Here is a 19298-nt window from a genome sequence, read left to right as displayed (position 1 = left end):
TTCTTTGTTTAATGTTGTTTTTTTGTTTATGTCTTTGCTATGAGAAAATCTATAAACTTCACTAGGTCCTATTTATTTATGTTTGCTTTTATTTCTTTTACCTTGGTAGACTGATCTAAGAAAGCATTACCATTTATGTCTGAGAATGTTTTGCCTATGTTCTCTTCTAGGAGTTTTATGGTGGTATATCTTATGTTTAAGTATTTAAGCCATTTTATATTTATTGTTGTGTATGGTGTGAAGGAGTGTTCTAACTTCATTGACTTACATGAGGCTGTCCAGCTTTTCCAGCTCCACTTGCTGACAAGATTGTCTTTTCTCTAGTGTATATTCTTACCTCCTTTGTTAAGCTTAACGACTGTAAATGTGTGGGTTTATTCCTGGGCTGCCTATTCTGTTCTTTTGATCTATCTCCTTTTTCCCTTCTGTTCTTTTGATCTGTTTTTGTGACAGTACCATGCTGTTTTGATTGCTGTAGCTTTGTAATACTGTCTGAAGTCTGGAAGGGTTATGCCTCCAGCTTTGTTCTTAAGGCAATTCTTGGTCTTTTGTAGTTCCATATAAATTTTAGGATTATATGTTCTAGCTCTGTGAAAAATGTCATGGGTAATTTGATAAAGATCACATGAAATCTGTAGATAGCTTTGGGTACTATGGCTGTTTTTAACAATATTAATTCTTCCAGAACAAGTGCATGGGAGACCTTTCCATGTCTTTATATCATCTTCAGTTTCCTTTATCAGTGTTTTATAGTTCTTACATATAGGTCTTGTACCTCAGCAGTTAGGTTTTTTTTCCAGGTATTTAATATTTAATTCCAGGTATTTAATATTGTGTAAAAAATATAATTTTTACACAATTTTAAATACACAATAAATTTTTTACTTTCTCTTATATTTCATTGTTAGTATAAAGAAATGCAACAGATTTGTATATATTGATCTTGTACCCTGCTACCTTGCTGAATTCATTTATTCTAATAGTTTTTATATGGAGTCTTTAGGGTTTTCTATATAGAGTATCATATCAGCTGCATACAATGACAATTTTATCTCTTCCCTTCCAGTTTGGATACCTTTTATTTCTTTTTCTCACCTAATTGCTGTGGCTAGGACTTCCAATACTATGATGAGAGCTGGCATCCATGTTGGTGTTTCAGAATTCAGTGGGAAGGCTTTCAGCTTTTTGCCACTGAATATTGTATTAGCTCTGGATTTGTTGTAAATGGACGTTATTCAGCGTTACGTTGTTACACCCATTTTCGTGTGAGTTTTTATCATGAATGGGTATTAACTTTTATCAACTGCTTTTTCTAACTTTATTGAGATGCTCATGTTGCTTTTGTCTTTTTTTTATGGCATATGGTGTATCACTTTGATTGATGTGTGTATGTTGAACCATCCTTGGAATGAATCCAAATTGATCATGATGTATAATCCTTTTTATATGTTGTTGGATTGATTTGCTAACATTTTGGTGGGGATTTTTGCATCTGTTGATACATGTGTCAGAGATATTGAGCTGTAATTGTCTTTTTTTGTAGTGTCTTTGATTTTGGTATCAGGATGATGTTGGCTTCATAAAATGATTTGGGGAGTGTTCCCCCCTCTTTAGTCTTTTGGAAGAGTTTGAGAAGGGTAGGTATGAGTCTATTTTACTTGTAGTAATCAGTGTATTTAAATTATCAGTTTCTTGTTGATTGAGTTTTGGCAGACTGTATGTTTCTAGAAATTTGTCAGTTTCTTCTAGGTTTTCCATTTTGTTGGCATATTAATGTTCATAGTACTTTTCTTATATTTTTTATATGTCTGCAATATTGGTAATTATTTTTCTTTCATTTCTTATTTTGTGTATTTGGGTCCTCTCTCTTTTATTGGTGAGCCTGGTTAGAGATTCATTGATTTTGCTTACTCTTTCAAAAAAACAGCTCTTGGTTTTATTGATTTTTTATTTTTAATCTATATTTTATTTCCTCTCTGATCTTTATTATTTCCTTCCTTCTGTTGATTTTAGGTTTTGAACGTTCTTTTGTAATTCTTTTAGGTGGAAGGTCAGGTTGTTTATTGGAGATTTTTTCTTATTTCTTGAGGAAGGCCTGTATTGCTATGAACTTCTCTCAGGTCAGGACTGCTTTTTCTGTATCCCAAAGATTTTGGATGGTTGTGTTTTTATTGTCCTTTATCTTGAGGTATTTTTTAATTTCCTCTTTAATTTCATTGTTGACCAATTGGTTTTTGGTAGCATGTTGTTTAGTATCCATATGATCATTTTTTCCTCATTTTTCTTTCTGTGATGGATTTCTAGTATGCCATTGTGGTAAGAGAAGATGCTTGAGATAATTTCTATCCTTTTATATTTGTTCAGATTTTATTTTATATTCTAGTATGTGATCTGTCCTAGAGAATGTTCCATGCGTGCTTGAAAAGAGTGTGTATTCTGGTTTCCTTGGACGTAGTGTCCTGTAGATATCAATCCATCTAACTATTCTAAAGTGTCATTTAGATGTGTCTATTGCCTTACTGATGTTCTGTCTGGAAGGTCTGTCCATTGATAACAGTGGGATGTTAAAATCTATTAATGTATTCCCATCAGTTGCTCCTTTTATGTCTGTTAGTATTTATGTATTTAGGAGTTTTAGTATTGTGTGGATATATGTTAATGAGGACAATATTTTCTTCCGTTGATCCTTGTATCATTAATATAGTGTCCTTTTTTGTCTTTATTCATGGCCTTTGTTTTAAAGTCTGCTTTGTCTGATATGAGTATCACTACCCTCACTTTCTTGACATTTCCATTTGCATGAAGTACCTTTTGCCATCCCCTCACTTTCAATCTATGTATTTCTTTCACCCTAAAGTGGGTCTCTTGTAGGCAGAATATTGTAGGTTCTTGTTTTATTATCCAGTGTCATTCTATATCTTCTTATTAGAGCATTTAGTCTATTGACATTTAAAGTAATTATTGATAGTATGTATTTACTGCCATTTTAAACTTTGTTTTCCAGTTGATTTTGTATGTCATCTTTGTTCCTCCTTTTTGTTTTTCCTTTTGTAGTTTGATGGTTTTCTTTAGCATTGTGCTTGAGTTCCCTTCTTTTTAGCTTTTGTGACGCCACTGTTTGCTTCTGATTTGTGGTTACCCTGGTTTTCAAGTGTGTTAAACTGTAACTTTAGCTACATGTTTTAGACTGATAGTCATGTGAGCTCAAACACATTGTAAAAAATCTACATTTTGTTATTCACCCACATTTTGTGATTTTGATGTCCTATTTTACATCTTCATGTTTATCCTTTTGCTGTTCCTTATAATTTTAATTGCTTTCACAATTTTAATTGTTTTTAAATGTATGTATTGGCTTATCTAAGTGATCTTCAATCCTTTCATATATTTACCTTTCCTGTTGTGAATTTCCCTTTCCTATAGATTCTTGTTATTTTTCTACTTAAAGAAGACCTTTCAATATTTCTTTTAGGATAAGGTTTAGTATTGCTGTATTCTTTTTTAAGCCTTTATTTTATATTGGAATATAGTTGATTAACAATATTGTGTTAGTTTCATGTGTAGAGCAAAGTGATTCAGTTATACATGTAGCTATTCTTTTTAAAATTCTTTTCCCATTAGGTTGTTACATAATATTAGCAGTTTCCTGTGCTATATAGTAGGTCTTTGTTGGTTGTCCATTTCAAATATAGCAGTGTACATGTTAGTCCCAAACTCCCTATCCTTTACCCATACCCCTCCCCAGTAACCATAAGTTCATTCTCTAAGTCTGTGAGTTGGTTTTTGTTTTGTAAATAAGTTCATTTGTATCACTGTTTCTTAGATTTTGCATATAAGTGGTATCATAAGGATATTTCACTTTCTCTGCCTTCCTTCATTCAGTATGACAATCCCTAGGTCCATCCATGCTGCTGCAAATGCCATTATTTCTTTCTCTTTTGTATGTACCACAGCTTCTTTATCCATTCCTCTGTCAATGGACATTTAGGTTTCTTCCATGTCTTGGCTATTGTAAACAGTACTGCTATGAACACTGGGATGCATGTATCTTTTCGGATCATGTTTTTCTCCAAGTATATGCCCAGGAGTGGGATTGCAGAATCATACAGTAGCTCTATTTTTAGTGTTTAAAGAAACTTCCATACTGTTCTCCACAGTAGCTGCACCAATTTACATTCTCAACAATAGTGCAGGAGGGCTTCCTTCTCTTCACACACTCTCCAGCATTTACTGTTTGTGTATTTTATGATGAGGGCCATTCTGGCTGGTGTGAGGTGATATTTGACTGCAATCTTTATTTAAATTTCTCTAGTCATTATCAATGTTGAACATATTTTCATGAGTATTGCTCTATTCTTTCAGTTTTTACTTGTCTGAAATTCTTTCTCTTTTCTTCTATTCTAAATGATAATCTTGCTAGATAGAGTATCGTACGTTGCAAGTTTGCCCTTTAAGAGCTTTGAATATATGTTGCCACTCCCTTCTGGCCTGCAGAGTTTCTGTAGAGGTATCAGCTAATAGCCTTTTTATATTCCCTTGTAAATGACTCTGTTTTTCTATTGCTACATTTAGAATCCCTCTTTATCTTTCACTTTTGCCATTCCAATTATATATCTTAGTGTGGATCTGTTTGGGTTCATCTCATTTGGGACCCTCTGTGATTCCTGTACCTAGATATCTGTTTCCTTCTGTAGGTTTGAGAAGTTTTCAGCCACAAGTTTTCAACTTCATTTTGATCCCCTTTTGTCTTTCTTCTTCTGGAATCCCTTTTGTGTGGAGGTTGGCATACTTTACATTATCTCGTAGGTCTCACATGTCACTTTCATTTTTTCTTTCATTTTTCTTTCTGTCTACTGATTGGGTGCCTTGTGTTAACTTCCAGATGACTTATTTGTTCTGCTATGTAAACTTGGTCTGCTGTTTATTGCCTTTAGCTTGGTTTTTATCTCAGCAGTTGAGTTGTCTAATTTTGGTTTCCTTCTGGTTTCTAGTTCCTTGTTACAGTGATCTGCCTTTTTATCAATAGACTTTCTGAGGATCTTTAGCATTTTTATCACTTCCTTTTTGAACCTGGGGTCTGGTAGACTGGCGAGGTCTGTTTCTCTCAGGGAATTTCTCTTATTCTTTTTAAGTGGGAGTAGTTCCTCTGCGGAGAAGGCAATGGCGCCCCACTCCAGTACTCTTGCCTGGAAAATCCCATGGGTGGAGGACCCTGGTAGGCTGCAGTCCATGGGGTCACTAAGAGTCAGACACAACTGAGCGACTTCAGTTTCACTTTTCACTTTCATGCACTGGAGAAGGAAATGGCAACCCACTCCAGTGTTCTTGCCTGGAGAATCCCAGGGACGGGGAAGCCTAGTGGGCTGCCGTCTATGGGGTCGCACAGAGTCGGACACGACTAAAGTGACTTAGCAGCAGCAGCAGTTCCTCTGCATTTTCATTTTACTTATATTTCTCTTACTCCATGAATTTAGGAGGAACAGTTATCTACTGTGATCTTGAAGGGCTGTTTTCCTGTAGGAGTGTTCTGGTGTAGACTGTTTGAGTCCAGTCGTTTTGATGTGAGGGCTGTATTTGGTATGGATGCCTGCCACATCTTTCCTCAGCATGTGCTGCCCGTTATTCTCCCTTGATGAAGGGTGTGTTTGGTCCTGTGCTGCCCAGAGCTTGCACTATAATGTTGCGGGGGGCCCCCTCTTTGCTCTGTACTTGCCACAGCTCTGTTGGGGGCAGGGTCTGCTCCCCAGTTGTTGGAATAGAAACCCTGAGATCTGGTTCTCAGCTGTAGTGCGAGGTAGGTAAGACCAGAGCACTCAGCTGTGTGCTGGGACATGTGACTCTGTGACGTATCCTGCCAGCCAGTGTGGATGCCTACAAAATCAGCTGCTGCTGGAGCTACTCCAAGACCCGTCTCGGCTGTGAGAACACTGATAATTGGCTCGGGTGGCAGCCTTGCCTTCGGTGTGTGCACGCTCACAAAGCATGAGCTCCTAATGCCTGCTGAAGCAGTGCCCCGTGGTGGGAGCACTGATAATTGGTTCCGATGTCAGCCCTGGGGTGTGTGTGTGTGTGTGTGCTCCCAAAGTCTGGTGTGGCTGGAGCCACACACCACCATGAGCACCCTGAGAATGAGGTGTCTATGGTGGACCTACACACAGCCCTTCCTGTATTGACTGGGGCTCCTTTGGTGGGCCTGTGCCCCGTCCTGTGTATGCCTCCACTTATAGCCCAGACCACACTCCAGGCTCTTCTGGATATTTCTGCATAGCCAAACCAAGTCCTCTCCCCATGTCTGTCCACTAAAGCCTGAGTTTCCACACCCAGCACTGTGCAGACCGGCAGTGGCCGGGCAGTGAAATGGCAGCTCAATGCCAGTCCCTCTGTGTTTTGCTTGGCAGCAAGGTAGCACAGGCACATTCCTCTCTTGGAAATTCTAGACCCCTCAAGCTCCCTTGTCCTGGCAGACCTCCCAGCTAGTGAAGGAGGTTCCCAGGTGCGGGAACCAGTTCTCTTTCATAGTTCCCTCCCAGGGGTGCAGGTCTCTCTCCTTTAGTGCTACCCAGGTATAGGGGGCTCTTTGGTTGGTTGAGCTCTTCTGACAGCATTTAGCTGGTATGTTGTGAGAATTATTCCAGATGCAGCTGGAATTTTCCTGCATTTGTGGAGGGAGGTGGGCTCCATGTCCTACTCTGCCTCCTTGCTCTCCTTTCCAGGAAGGTTTTTTGAGATAAATGTCTGCCATGTTAAAGTGTCTACCTCTAGTGCTACCCTCATTTTTCTCTACCAGGAGAAAGTTGGCTTTTCTAAATGGGCGGTGGGAGGAAAAGCTTCTACATTCTTAAAATCATAATGAGAGTAAAAGATAGGTGTCACTGGTTAGGAAAAGGTAGCAGGAAGGGCGGAGTCTGGAGGGAGATATCAACTCAGTTTCCCATTCAGCTTCTCTCTGCTTGCTCTTTCTAAAGCTCATCTCTTTCATGTGCCCCAGGCCTGCAGGAGGCAGGCAGATTAATGGCTCCTTAATACTTCTTTCTGGTGGTGGTGTGGGGAGACCATTTATCAACTAGAGCCTGAAACTGCAGTAGACTCTTGGTCCTTATTCCCTTAGACCAATGAAATGTAGACCCCAGCCCCGAAACTTGAAAGAGAAGGAAATATAAAATGTAAATCTCTCTTTATAGCCTCGTAATAATCTCTCTGTCGCTGTCTTACAAATGTAAACATTGGCATCACTTCAAGCCATTATTGGCTCTGAGCATAAAGAACTGCTAAGAAAAAAAGGGGAAAGAAGAAGAATCAGAGGCTTAATAACTTGAACTCCATTAAGGCCTTGCTTCCTCTGAGGAGCCTTCCCTGAAGCTCCATGGCCTGGTTAGTGCCTTTGCTCTGAGCTCCCATGGCCCTGTGTTGAAATGACCTGGTTACTTGCCCTTCTCCCTTACTAGACCAGGAATTCTTTGTGTGCAAGAACCACATGCTATTGCTCTCTGCACCCTAGGTTTAGCACAGTGCCCGGCCCCTCAGTTGACTTTGTTGAGGGGGTTACTGCAGAGTAGATCTTAAAGGCAGCTGATTTCTCAGTTCTGATCTCAGGATATTCCAACTGTCTAAATAGAGCACCTACAGGGAAGATCATTTGTGAGCAAGGGCTTGTCGGATAGGTCAGTATTAGTCATGGCCACCAGATGGCGGAAGTGGTATTCTGACAAATGCACTAGTAAGCTTCTGTTTCTTGGACAAGCTTTAAAAAAAAGTCACTTTCTAATTTCAATTCTACACTGCATGTTTTTAATTCTATGATGCCTATAATTCCTGTTTATGGCTCTCTGCAGTGCTATTAAAACTACTACACCCAAGATTTGCTATGGAGACAACCACAAAGCAAGCCTGTGTGTAGAGGGCAAGACGCAGCTCCTCCGTCTTTCCTAAAAACCCCAGGAGGCCCCATATCCCTCTCAGCCCCCCAGGAGGAAGTTCTGAGAAAATTGATATTGGCACTTGCTGTTCCTTAGTTCTGCCATTAAGTCCAAATCTGACAACACAGCGAAATGTGGTAGCTTATGAGCAGCTTAGTGTTATCTGGTTGAATCTGGAAAAATCTAATCAGAGATGACTTATGAATAAAAATAAAGGGATAAAAATAATTATGTCTAAAGGGCTAACATTACTGAAGCTCTCTAATGATGGGATCAGAGGAAGTATTTAGTGAGAATGATCAGATTCCTCGGTCATCATTCGCTACCCGCTAGTGCTCAAGCAGTTTTCTGCAGAATTTGATTCAGGTACATAAACATTCATTGAGGACCTACTATGAGTGAGAACCTATTATGTCAGGCTTATGGTAAATGCTTTGAATAAAAAAGAAAATCTATGGTCATTCCCCAGTGGTACAGTGGTTGGGACTCAGCACTCTCACTGCTAAGGGCTGGGGATCAGTCCCTGGTTGGGAAACTAGGATCCCACAAGCCATTCAATACAGTTGGTCAAAAAAATTTTTTTTTCTATCTTCCTCATCCTTGACTTGTTCATGGATTGATGGTAGGAGACAGGCTGGTAAGTGGTTGGTGATGATATAAGCTTTTAAGTGGCACGATGGGAGGATGCACAGGCTATTATGAGAAGAGTGCCTAATCCAGGCCACAGAGGAACAGGAAGAGTGTTGTTAAGGAAGCTTTCTGGAGGGTGGCTGGCACTAAAAAGTCAGTAAAGAACTTTTCAGCCAACTATCAAATCCAAGTGAATAGTAAGAATGCCAGAGGTAGGTCGAGGGAATACTGACCGTCAGCCTTCATGATAAGGCTGATAGTATCAGCTACTAATAACCAAGGAGAATTGTCAGAAACAATTGTATTAGGGGTATTAGGACATGAGCTCTTTTGTTACAGGTGAAAAAGACAAGGGATGGGAAAAAGGGACAAGTCATGTACATGAGGAAGAAAAAAGCTGAAAACATTTGCCATTTTATTTCTCCATCTTGACAGTAACATGAAAGCCTTTTATGTGACTGTTAACACTCTAACCAAATACCATTCCTTAAAGGAGCATAGGGTATCTAGAACAAAGACACTGACTGTATAGGCCCCATGTGTCTCCACAGCAAAAATCTAAAGGCCAAAAAAGTTGGCATGCCAAATTCTGACACCAATGGAGGGGACTCTGGAAGGATGATGCCAGGTTTTAATCTCCTTGTCCTAGGTAGAGTGGCTTTACGGCAGTAAAAATGCAGGCAGTGGAAGAAGAGGCTGTGTGCCTATCTCTGACTTTCACAGGACTATGAGAGGACTGAAAATATTTACTTCCCTAGGACAGTGTGTGATGTGGAGGAAAACAAGTCTGGCTGGGGGTCTGGAGGCTCCGGTCTGGGCCCTGGCACTGTACCTAACCTGTTGTGTGTGACCCTCACAGGTGTCTTGCCCTCTCTCGGCCTCCATGTGCTCCGATGTAGAATGGATCACATCATTGATTCTCAACAGGAGCAGAAGCCTCCACCCCAACCCTGGGAAGCTTCTGGTTCAGAGAGGACCAGGCTGGAGCCAAGGACAGGAGCCCTCCTACAATGCGTAGAACAGTGCTGAACAGTGAATCGGTGCCCCACGTTCCACAGCTAACACACCAAAACTTCTTTTCAGGGAAAAGCCTAGAACGTATTTCTGAGTCAGACCTAATTCTCTTGTAATTGTAATCCAGAGGTGTTTTATTTTTTTGGTTCATGTTTAATACGTGCTGAATGCACCAGTTTCTATGGTTGTGGCCTCTTGACACTTTCGTGTCTCTGTACTTTTTGATCAGAATGACTCCTGTCTCTACTTAATCTGAACCTACTTTCGATAGACATAAACATCTGACTCCATGACGTCTTCTAGTGCTGCCATGTCTGGCCATTTATACACTGCAAGTATTATTATTATAAACCAATTTTCCTTTTAATTCTCTTTATTGCTATATTCAGGCCATTATGCTATTATTAATTATATCCATAGGCAAGTTATACTAACCAAGAATTTCATTTCAGGGTAGAAAAGGGAGCATTTCAAAGTACTGGCTCTAACGACGGGAGGTGTTGGGACCAAAGGGACACAGAACAAGCCCTTGTGGGGACGAGCTCCAAGTTCTCTCCCCAAAAAGCCCCCAAGCCCGAAATCAGTCACCTCTGCGCAGGGCTTGCAGGCTCTGCCGGGCCTGGCGGTGCAGCTCCTCCACGCAGGGTGGCCTGGTGGCCGGGAGGAAGATGTTTCTCTGCTGGTGCCACGGTGCACGATAGTACACGCTCAGCTTGCTCTCGACGTCCAGGTTGGAGACAGCTGTGAGATCAAGAGGGAAATAGGGCATTAGACAGGAGCAGGTTTCAGCTGTGCATTGCACTGTCCCAGGGTGGAGAGGGGAACAGGAGTGGGGCCTGGGCACAGTGGAAATCCAGTCCGCTGCACTGACCAGAGGACCTCGAGAAAGGTTTCAAATTGCCAGTACAGACAGGGACAACCTTTGCCCCCCCAAAGCAAGGGACAAGAGACCCTGGCTCTTTGAGCCAGGCCTCAGAGTGGGGTGAGGTCCTGCCTTGTAGGAAGGCAGAGAAGCGCCAGAGGAAGGACTGGACCAGTCTTCTGGTCCCGGGCCTCAGAATTATAGAGTTCTGCACAGCTGCTCCCAATGACTACCTGATCAGTGCCCTTGTCTTACTTCCTATCTCCAGACCTTACCACTGAGCCATATATTTATCCACCAAACTATCTGCCCATCATTCAAAGCACTGCTCAGCTTCCTTGGTTTTGCCTAAGTAAGAGCACAAGAACTAAAGAACTTATTAAATAACCTATTACAGGGGTGATGTGTGTTAGGAAGGGAAAGTACACATAGTATTGGGGAGGAAAGGGGCATGACAACGCCTTTGGAATTCCAGCAGAACTCCTGAGCACCTTGCGAGCATCAGAATTGGTAGGATATATACCTCTGTGGTGGCAGTGATTTAGTCGCTAAGTTGTGTCCAACTTTTGCGACCCCATGGACTGTAGCCTGCCAGGCTCCTCTGTCCATCGGATTCTCCAGGCAAGAATACTGCACTGGGTTGCCATATCCTTCTCAGGGGATCTTCCCAACCAAGGAATCAAACCCGGGTCTCCTGAATTGCAGGCAGATTCTTTACCCACTGAGCTGTAAACTGAGGGTAAGTGCTCAGAGTTGGGGGGGGGGGGGTGTGATTACCGTTTGAGAGTTGCTAGGTGGTGTAGTGGTTAGGACTTTGGTTCCCAATGCAGGGGTCATGGGTTTGATTCCTGGGGGGGGAGTGGAGGAGTGAGGAAGCCAGGTCCATACCATATTAGTGCATAGTGGATACATGGATTCTTTGTTGGACAGTGCAAAAGTGATGATGTAAGTGTAACTTACAGGTACATGGGGGTACTTATTTTAATTCTTGATTTGGCTGTGCTGGGTCTTATTTAGGGCTTCCCTCAGAGCGCAGTTGGTAAAGAATCTGCCTGCAATGCAGTAGAGACAGGTTTGATTCCTGGGTCAGTCAGGAAGATCCCCTGGAGAAGGGAATGGCAACCCACTGCAGTATTCTTGCCTAGAGAATCCCATGGACAGAGGAACCTGGCAGGCTACAGTCCATGGGGTCATAAGAGTTGGACATGACTTAGCGGGTCTTATTTACAGCATGCGATCTCTTGGTAGCGGGATATGTGGATCTCATTCCCTTACCAGGGATCGAACCTTGGCACCCTGAATTGGGAGCTCAGAGTCTTAGCCACTGGACCACCAGGGAATTCCCCCTTTTTACATGCTTCATCCTGGGAGGAGGACTAGCTGCAGAGAGAGCACTGGTGGCATGGAGACTTGGGCTCCAGTGGTTTTCTATGAAGAGAGGCCAGTACTAACCCCAGATTGGGGGCCAGAGAGACTCAGTGCAGGATTCTACTTACTCCTGATTCTTATATTTCCCAACAGATCCTAAACCCAAGCCTCCACCTGTCCTTAGAGATGAACCTCACCTTCCCACGAGATGGGTGGACACCAACTTCAGATGAACCCAGTGACCATAACCTTGTGGTCGATACATCACTATCTGTCAAGGTCTAGACAATCCCATGACCTTCAGAGTTCCCAGGGGATAGACAGTAAGTTCAGCCTAAAAAGACGTCACACTGCCCTGTGGACAGTTCTTTTAGCACTTTGGTTCTCTGGTTTCTGTCTGCAGTGCTGTTTGTACTTCTGGAATATGACTATCACTTCACACCCCCTCCCCCAGTCAGCCTTCCTTTAGGCCAATGTCTCTCAATGTTGCTTGGGGAACAGACAGCAGCTTGGAAGCCAGAGCTGGTTTCCAACCCCAGATCTTCCAGGCACCAGCTGTGTGCCTTTGCACATGTCACCAGGTGAAACTCCTTTCTTTCTCCCTCTTGCTCCATCCCTTCCTCCCCAGCGTCCTGCCCGCACACTGTTCGGCAGTGTGCGAGAGGGAGCAACCCAATGTCCACGGTCTGTCCCTGCCAGGCAGCCTTTTCGAGAGAACCACAGTCATTCCGTGCTATGGACACAGCATCCACCATGGACGCCCTCAGTGTCAGAACTTGTCAGGAAGCCTAGACTTTTCTAACACCGACGGAATAGGGAAAACCTGGCTGTGTTTTTATTTATGCACCACGCAGATCCAGAACGATTTTTCCCCTATAAAAACTTCTCTAACTTCTAAAATAAAACGGAGCTTCACACCAGGAGTACTGTTTACTTATTAGTGCTGCTGTTTGCACACCCGACATCCTGGAGAAAGACCAGCGGAAGCCTGGGTTCTACTCACAGTTCTCTGCCCTGGGGCAAGTCACTGACCGTGCCTAGGACTCCAGTTCCCCATCCTTACGAATCAGGGTTTGGCCTTCCTGTTGGCTGAAGGAGGGCTGTCTGCTCTCTGTGCCTCTCCTTTCTACCCACCACCAAACTTCAGGATGCACTGGTGTAAGGCCCTGGGCTCTGGGGTGGAGAGACGGGTTTCTGCCTGCCTGCAGTGGTCCAGAGCAGGTGACTGAAATCTTTGGGCCTCTGTCCCCTCCTCTGTAAGTGGGGCTCCTAGAGCCTTCACAATCCAAGGAATCCAAGGAAATGATCATGACATGATCATTCCTTGACATGTCTCTGCTTACTAAATACTAGTTCCCCTTGCTGTGGTGGGAACGGATGAGATGAAGGGGCCAGGCTTGGGGTCAAAGACCAAAGTCTGGAGCTCTCTTCCTTTTTTATTTTCCTGTCTTCATGGTGAGTCATGTGTAAACAAACATGAGGCTACCAGAGATGACTGTTGGTGGGGGGATAGGGTGTCTTACCTTCTGGAAACTGTAAAGAAAGCTGCCTACAACCAGGGAGCCTGTGGCCTCTCTGAGAGGTAGGATGTCCCCGGTCTCTGATATTAGCTAACTTGGGCAGCTTCGAGATGCTAATTCTCTGAGTCACTGTGAGAGCTGCAGCACTATACATTCTCCCTGGAAATGGTTTATCGTTTTCTTGTTTATCTGGGGGTCATTCTGCTGCTGTGTTCTACACCATGCACTTCTTCCAGAGTATGTAAGCATGCACCCGTCTGTCACAGCTCGGCTATTGTTTTCGGAAAATTCCTGTGGGCACTGAGCAACGCCATTGGATTCTACTGCTGAAGAGACCTCGGAAATGACGGAGTTCTGTGTTTTTGCAAACCACAGGGCATGACCCTTGAGAGGATTGTGAAATCCATTCAGCAGATCAGGACTAGCATTTTTAAAACAAAGACATACAAGAGACTGGAATAGAAAATGCCAACATGCATCACATGTAGTGTTGTTTTGTGAAGCTGTTGGTTCTGTTACATATGCGTTCATTTGTACATGTGTGTGCGTGGATGCTGGGGTGTGATGCAGACATGTACTTCTTGCTCTGGGTACCAGTCAACATATGGAAAGTTACTGCTTAGACCACCGCTCTCAGGTACTAATGAAGGAATCAAGGTTCCAAGGTATGACCCAAGATCCCAGAGTTGATTTTTGGCAGAGGTGGAAACAAAGCTTAGGTCTCCTGAGGCCAGGTCCATGCACTTCCCTAGGCAGACTCTTCCTCCGCTTCCCTGCCGTCACTTGGCCTGGCCGTTGTTCCCTTCCTCTCTGTTGGTGACTATTTGCTATCTATTGCATCTATTAAGTTGTCCTTCCAAAACCAAAACTCTCAACTCACGACACACACAAGTTTCCCCTGTTGTCTGAGAAAGCAGCCATTTGAATTTGAGGATGCCAGCAACACTTCAGCCCAGGGAGCAGAGAACAAGTTTCCCAGGGACGCTGACGCTCCCGGTCTGCAGACCATATAGTGAGGACCACTGCTTTCCAGAAAGAGATACTGAGGCAACAACGTAGGTACTCGGCTAAATCACATTAAACGAGTGATGTTCAACCATTTTGCTCTACACAAACCTTCTCTAGAGTTCAACATAGTAAATAGATCAACCCCAAGGCCAACTTCACTAGAGAGGCTGTCGTGTTCTCAGATAGCGGTAACGCACCTGCTTCCAGCAACCTGGACTGAAAGCAACCACTCCATCACCAAGTCCTTACACCTCTGTGCCAGTCTGCAAGACTTGCATGCCTGAGCTTAAACCAGAGTAGGAGCCTGGCTCTGCCCTTATCTTGTCAGCCCCACAGGCCTTAAAAAGACACTGGCACTTTTACATGGTGGCAAACAAGTTACAGTATACAAAAGATAATACAGATCAGAAATAAGGAATTGGATCTTTCAGGAAAGCCTGATGGATAACTAAGGAATGCTTCTAAGATTCAGAGAAGGGTGACTTGTCACAAAGCTATTTTCATTATTTGCAAAGAACCAGGTGAGGTTGGTTCTTTGAAAGCAGGAAAATGGAGATGCAAGAAGGCACTCTAACCACAAAGATACATATGGTGTTTTAAAGTCCCTTCACTCCCGCTCAGGCTACAGAAGTGATGTTATGAATGCAAGTACCTCTTGCATTCCAGGGAAGACAGTGGAGCTGGAGTGGGAGAGACAGATCAGAGAAAGCATATGAAAATCACCTTTCTGCTCAGGAGACACTGCATACTTATCACCAGTATGGTGCCCAGACTCTCTGGTCTGCTTGGACAGGTGCCCTGGGCTCGAGTAAATCATGACACAGTAAGGTAATTAGCACATGACACCCGATTATACATGCTAGTAAATCTCTTCTCCTAGATAGAGGTGAGACTCTTAAAAATTACTTAGAGATCACCAGCAACAATGGAAAATGTAAAAATATCCAGACTTACAGAAGGTCCCACATACCCCTCCACTGCACTCCACTAAGACTTATTACTTACTTGCTAGTTAGTATCTTCATAGGTAGAGAAGTAATGCCCTTTATTGGACCCACAAAGAAGCTATAAATACATGAGCCTGCAAGCCAAAAGGAATTCTTTTCCAAGGACCTTTCCACCCGCAAAGCCTAGAGATTTATGTGTTCTGTGCTCTCTGCAAAAGACACACATGATATATTGAATCTGGAGTCAGAAAAGATGTGTTCTCTTTTGACTCAGTTAGCCTGAGTCTAGCCGAGTCTGCAGCAAGACTGAGGGAGACCTGCTCTTCAGGGACAGTGGCTCTTTCTCTCCTTCAGCCCAGGGAAGACAGGCTCTGAGAATGATTCCTCATGACTGGCACTGAGACAAAGCTTCAGGAGGTGATACTAAGAAGTCAGAAGTACAGGGAGTGGGGAAGTGACACAGCAAAGGGAAGGAAGCCAATAAAGGGTGCACAGGCTGGAACCCCTTAGGAGCCAGTGCAGAACACACACCTTAGAGGCAAGGGGGTGGGGATATTTATCTCCCACTTCCTATCAGCCATCGGTTGAAGGCTGCTGAAGGGCCAGAACAGTATTTCCTTCTACTTCTAGAAAAGCATGCTCCTCTGTCTGTCATGGGAGCTGTAAGTGAGGCTGCCTGCTGTGCACTGAGGTGATAAGGGGAAGGGCACTTCTTGGCCTGGGGGTTTTAGGACTGTGACCCTTGGAGCATACAAGCATTTGCATTTCAGATTCGGGATGTCTGGATTGTGTGCCAGGCTACTTTGACAAGTTCTCCAGTGCCAAAGTAGCTTAAAATGGATTTGTTGTCAAAATCCCCCAGGTCTGGCAGTGAAAAGCCCTGGTCAGACAAATCTGGATCCCGGTTGGAACATCAGCAGGAAGGCCGTGGCCAGGAGGCTGGGCAGAGGCAGCGGCCTCCTGTGGGCCCTTGAGCAGATTTCTGGGCCTCTTGGTCTCCTTCCTTCTTGGTGGGAGTTTCTGGCCTGGTGTGGTATCCCAGGATCATCTCCAAGAAGTCCGGGCTTCTTCCCAGGGAACTGGCTTTAAAGAGCACGTTGTGCGTGCCGGGGGATATTCACTGTTTCTAGGTGCCCATTGCCTCTAAGCTGCTTCAACTGACAGGACTAGAAAACATGTAAGTCTTAGAAGGTGAAGATAAAAGCTGAGTTGAAACTGCTATTTCCAATTCAAATCTAAGATTACAGGTTTTCACTTAACTTACTTGATTTTATAATTGATCTCTTTTGTGTTGAAAATCTTGATTCTTCACGACACTGCCATAATTTCCTATTTGAATAGTCTCAAAATGACTACAAGAAGACAACTGATTTCAGTTGTAGATATCTTTTTGTTTTCCTTTGTGTCTTTAGGATATTTTCTACTAGAAATGGATATAGCAAGACATACTTAGTTTAAAAGGCAAATGACATGACTGAAGGTGTTGAATACGACGATTGTTAAGGTTCTGAATAATCCTTTGGGGACATGAAATGAGAGAGGTTCCTGATTGCCCCATTCAGGTGTTCATCACTAACTAAAATCCATTGACAGTTTCTGCACTGGTAAGTTACAGCTTATTTGAGAAAAACATACAAGCCTTCTGGCCCTTCATGCCGTCAGGGCCCTCAGGAGGTTCAAACCTGGCAGCCACGTGAGACAGACGAGATGATGAGCCCAATGGGCTCAAGCGTGCACCCTGAGAGAGGTACAGAGGGCCGGCCAGGTGTGGGAGAAATGCTCTCCGCTTGGAAAGGGACCCGGGGAAGAGGTGGTCTTGAGGTGGGGGCCAGAGGTGATGGACAGGATTTGCCAGGAGGTTGGAAAATGCTGGAAGAGAGCCACAGGAGATTTCTATTTTGAGGTAAGAAAGATCTGACTGTTGGCAATTTCTGGTGAGGCAACCCAAGAGGAAGGCTAGAAAGAGTCGGTCAGGGCTGGTCCCAGGAGTTGACTGCCATTGGACCAGGGCTTGTGAGGCAAAGGGGGCAGGTTAGGGGCTGCCAAGAAGGAAGATCATGGTACCAATGAGCATGTGCATGGAGTAGGCACAGCATTAGCCTCTGATAGAGCCCATCTCATTTGGTTCCCACAGTAAGCCCAGGAAGCAGTCTGATCATATCTACTGTGCTGAACAGGCACAGAGAGGTTAAGAAATTGCTCAAGGCCCCAAAGATTATGAATGATAGAGCCAGGAACTCAGAGTTACCACCACTGAATCCAAAGACCCACACCACATTCTGCCTTGCTCCCCCATTTTCTAACCCATACCACTGCCCCACACAGGTGCAGGAATCTGTGTGGGAAGGCCACGGCCATCCTGGACAGGAAGACTGAAGCCGTTCCATGGAAAGTCCTGGTGGATTGGGACGAGGAACCTGCTGTATCATGGGGAGTAGCTTCCGTGTCCCACAGCCGAGTGCATGACAAGCTGTTTAAGGTTAGAGAGGGGCTTCCTTCTGTACTTTTGCACCTTCCATATAAGCAAGTCTAGAATATGGACCTATATGTTGTATAAGCTCAACTATTTTGGTTGACTGGATGGGACTTAACCTCATAAATGGTACAATCTACACGGACCTATATGTTGTAGAAGCTCAACTATTTCAATTGGATGGATGGGACTTAACTTCATAAATGGTTCAATCGATACATCTTTGGGGGCTTTCCTTATGGCTCAGCTGGTAAAGAATCTGCATGCAATGCAGGAGACCTGGGTTCTATCCCTGGGTTGGAAAGATCCCCCGGAGAAGGGAAAGGCTACCCACTCCAGTATTCTGGCCTAGAGAGTTCCAGACTGTATGATCCATGGGGTCACAAAGAGTCAGACATGACCGAACGACTTTCACTTTCACACATCTTTGTGGCCCTTTCTCTCCCCTTTACTCTGCCTCCTTTCTTCTCCTGATCTCTTTTCTCCCAGAAAAATGCTACTCTATATCCAACTCAAGTTGTACCTCCTCCATGAAGCCATTAGGACCTCCAGAGCCTAGTAGGTTCACATTCATTCACTCATTGAACAATGGGTGATTAAGGATCTCCCATGTGCCAGGCACCATGCTAGGCACTGGGGATACAGGGATGGACATGATAGACACAGGCCTTGCCCTCACAGAGCTCATATCCAGGTTGGAGGTAGGTGAGGAAGTAAAGACTGACTGATAAGGAAGGATGTAATCAGGTAATAATAAGCACTCTGATGAAATAAAACAGTGGGGTATGAGAGAGAGCAAGACTACATGGAGGCATGGCATAGAGTAATAACAGTAGATGACCACGGAGGCCTGAGAGTCTCAACTAGCCATCAGAGATCTCAAAGTAAAAGTGAGACAGAGGGTACCTGGCCACAGGGAGCCAACCTGGTGGAGTGACCGCTTGCTCTAGCTCCGTGTGGCCTAGCTGGCTACCAAAGTCATTTCTTCTTTTTTGGCACACAGCTGGACTACATTTCCCAGCCTCCCTTGCAGTTGGGTATAGCCCTCTGTGGCAGTCTAGCAGTAGCATGTGAGCAGGAGCGACTGGAACCACTGCCAGGAAGCACAGCCCATGGAAATCTGTCATACGTTATCATTCATGTTCTTGAGAAGCCATACACGGAAGATGGTAGACTCCCAAGATACAAAGAGATCCTTGAACTCCAGCTAGGAGAGAAGCCACCCACCCATGAAGAAAAACCCATTTTTGACATTACACAAGTGAAAAATAAACCTGAATTTTATTAAAGCGCTGGGATATTGGGGGTTATTTGTTATGGCAGCTCACATTACATGAATACATTGAAGTCACTGTTTTGCTGCCATAGCTACTGATTTGACCTGTTCTCAGCCTAGGAAATGGTTTTCTCCTATTCCTCTTTACCTTTGTATTTTTAGTTCACTTCTGCTTTCTGTAGGTCCTAGCCCCTCAACTCAGATGGCCACAGTGCAGCCAGAGGCCTGCCCTTCTAGGGTGAGTACTTTGATACCTTATCTGTGCATCAGAGTGGATTCTGCTT

General features: G+C 44.0%; 1 protein-coding gene across 3 annotated transcripts in view; it reads right to left on the bottom strand.

Moving 5' to 3' along the window:
• The window catches only part of NHS (NHS actin remodeling regulator), a 337770-nt gene that overhangs the window by 51834 nt on the left and 266638 nt on the right, over window positions 1-19298 (bottom strand). For all 3 annotated transcript variants that reach the window (XM_043459974.1, XM_043459976.1, XM_043459975.1), the window contains exon 2: window positions 10149-10301. In XM_043459974.1, the coding sequence (XP_043315909.1) occupies window positions 10149-10301 (153 nt within the window). The remainder of the gene's footprint in view (window positions 1-10148; window positions 10302-19298) is intronic.

The sequence above is a fragment of the Cervus canadensis genome, chromosome X, assembly GCF_019320065.1.
Source record: "Cervus canadensis isolate Bull #8, Minnesota chromosome X, ASM1932006v1, whole genome shotgun sequence".
NCBI lineage: Eukaryota > Metazoa > Chordata > Mammalia > Artiodactyla > Cervidae > Cervus > Cervus canadensis.
The sequence above is the reverse complement of the archived record's forward strand: the minus strand, read 5'-3'. Positions and strand labels throughout refer to the sequence as shown.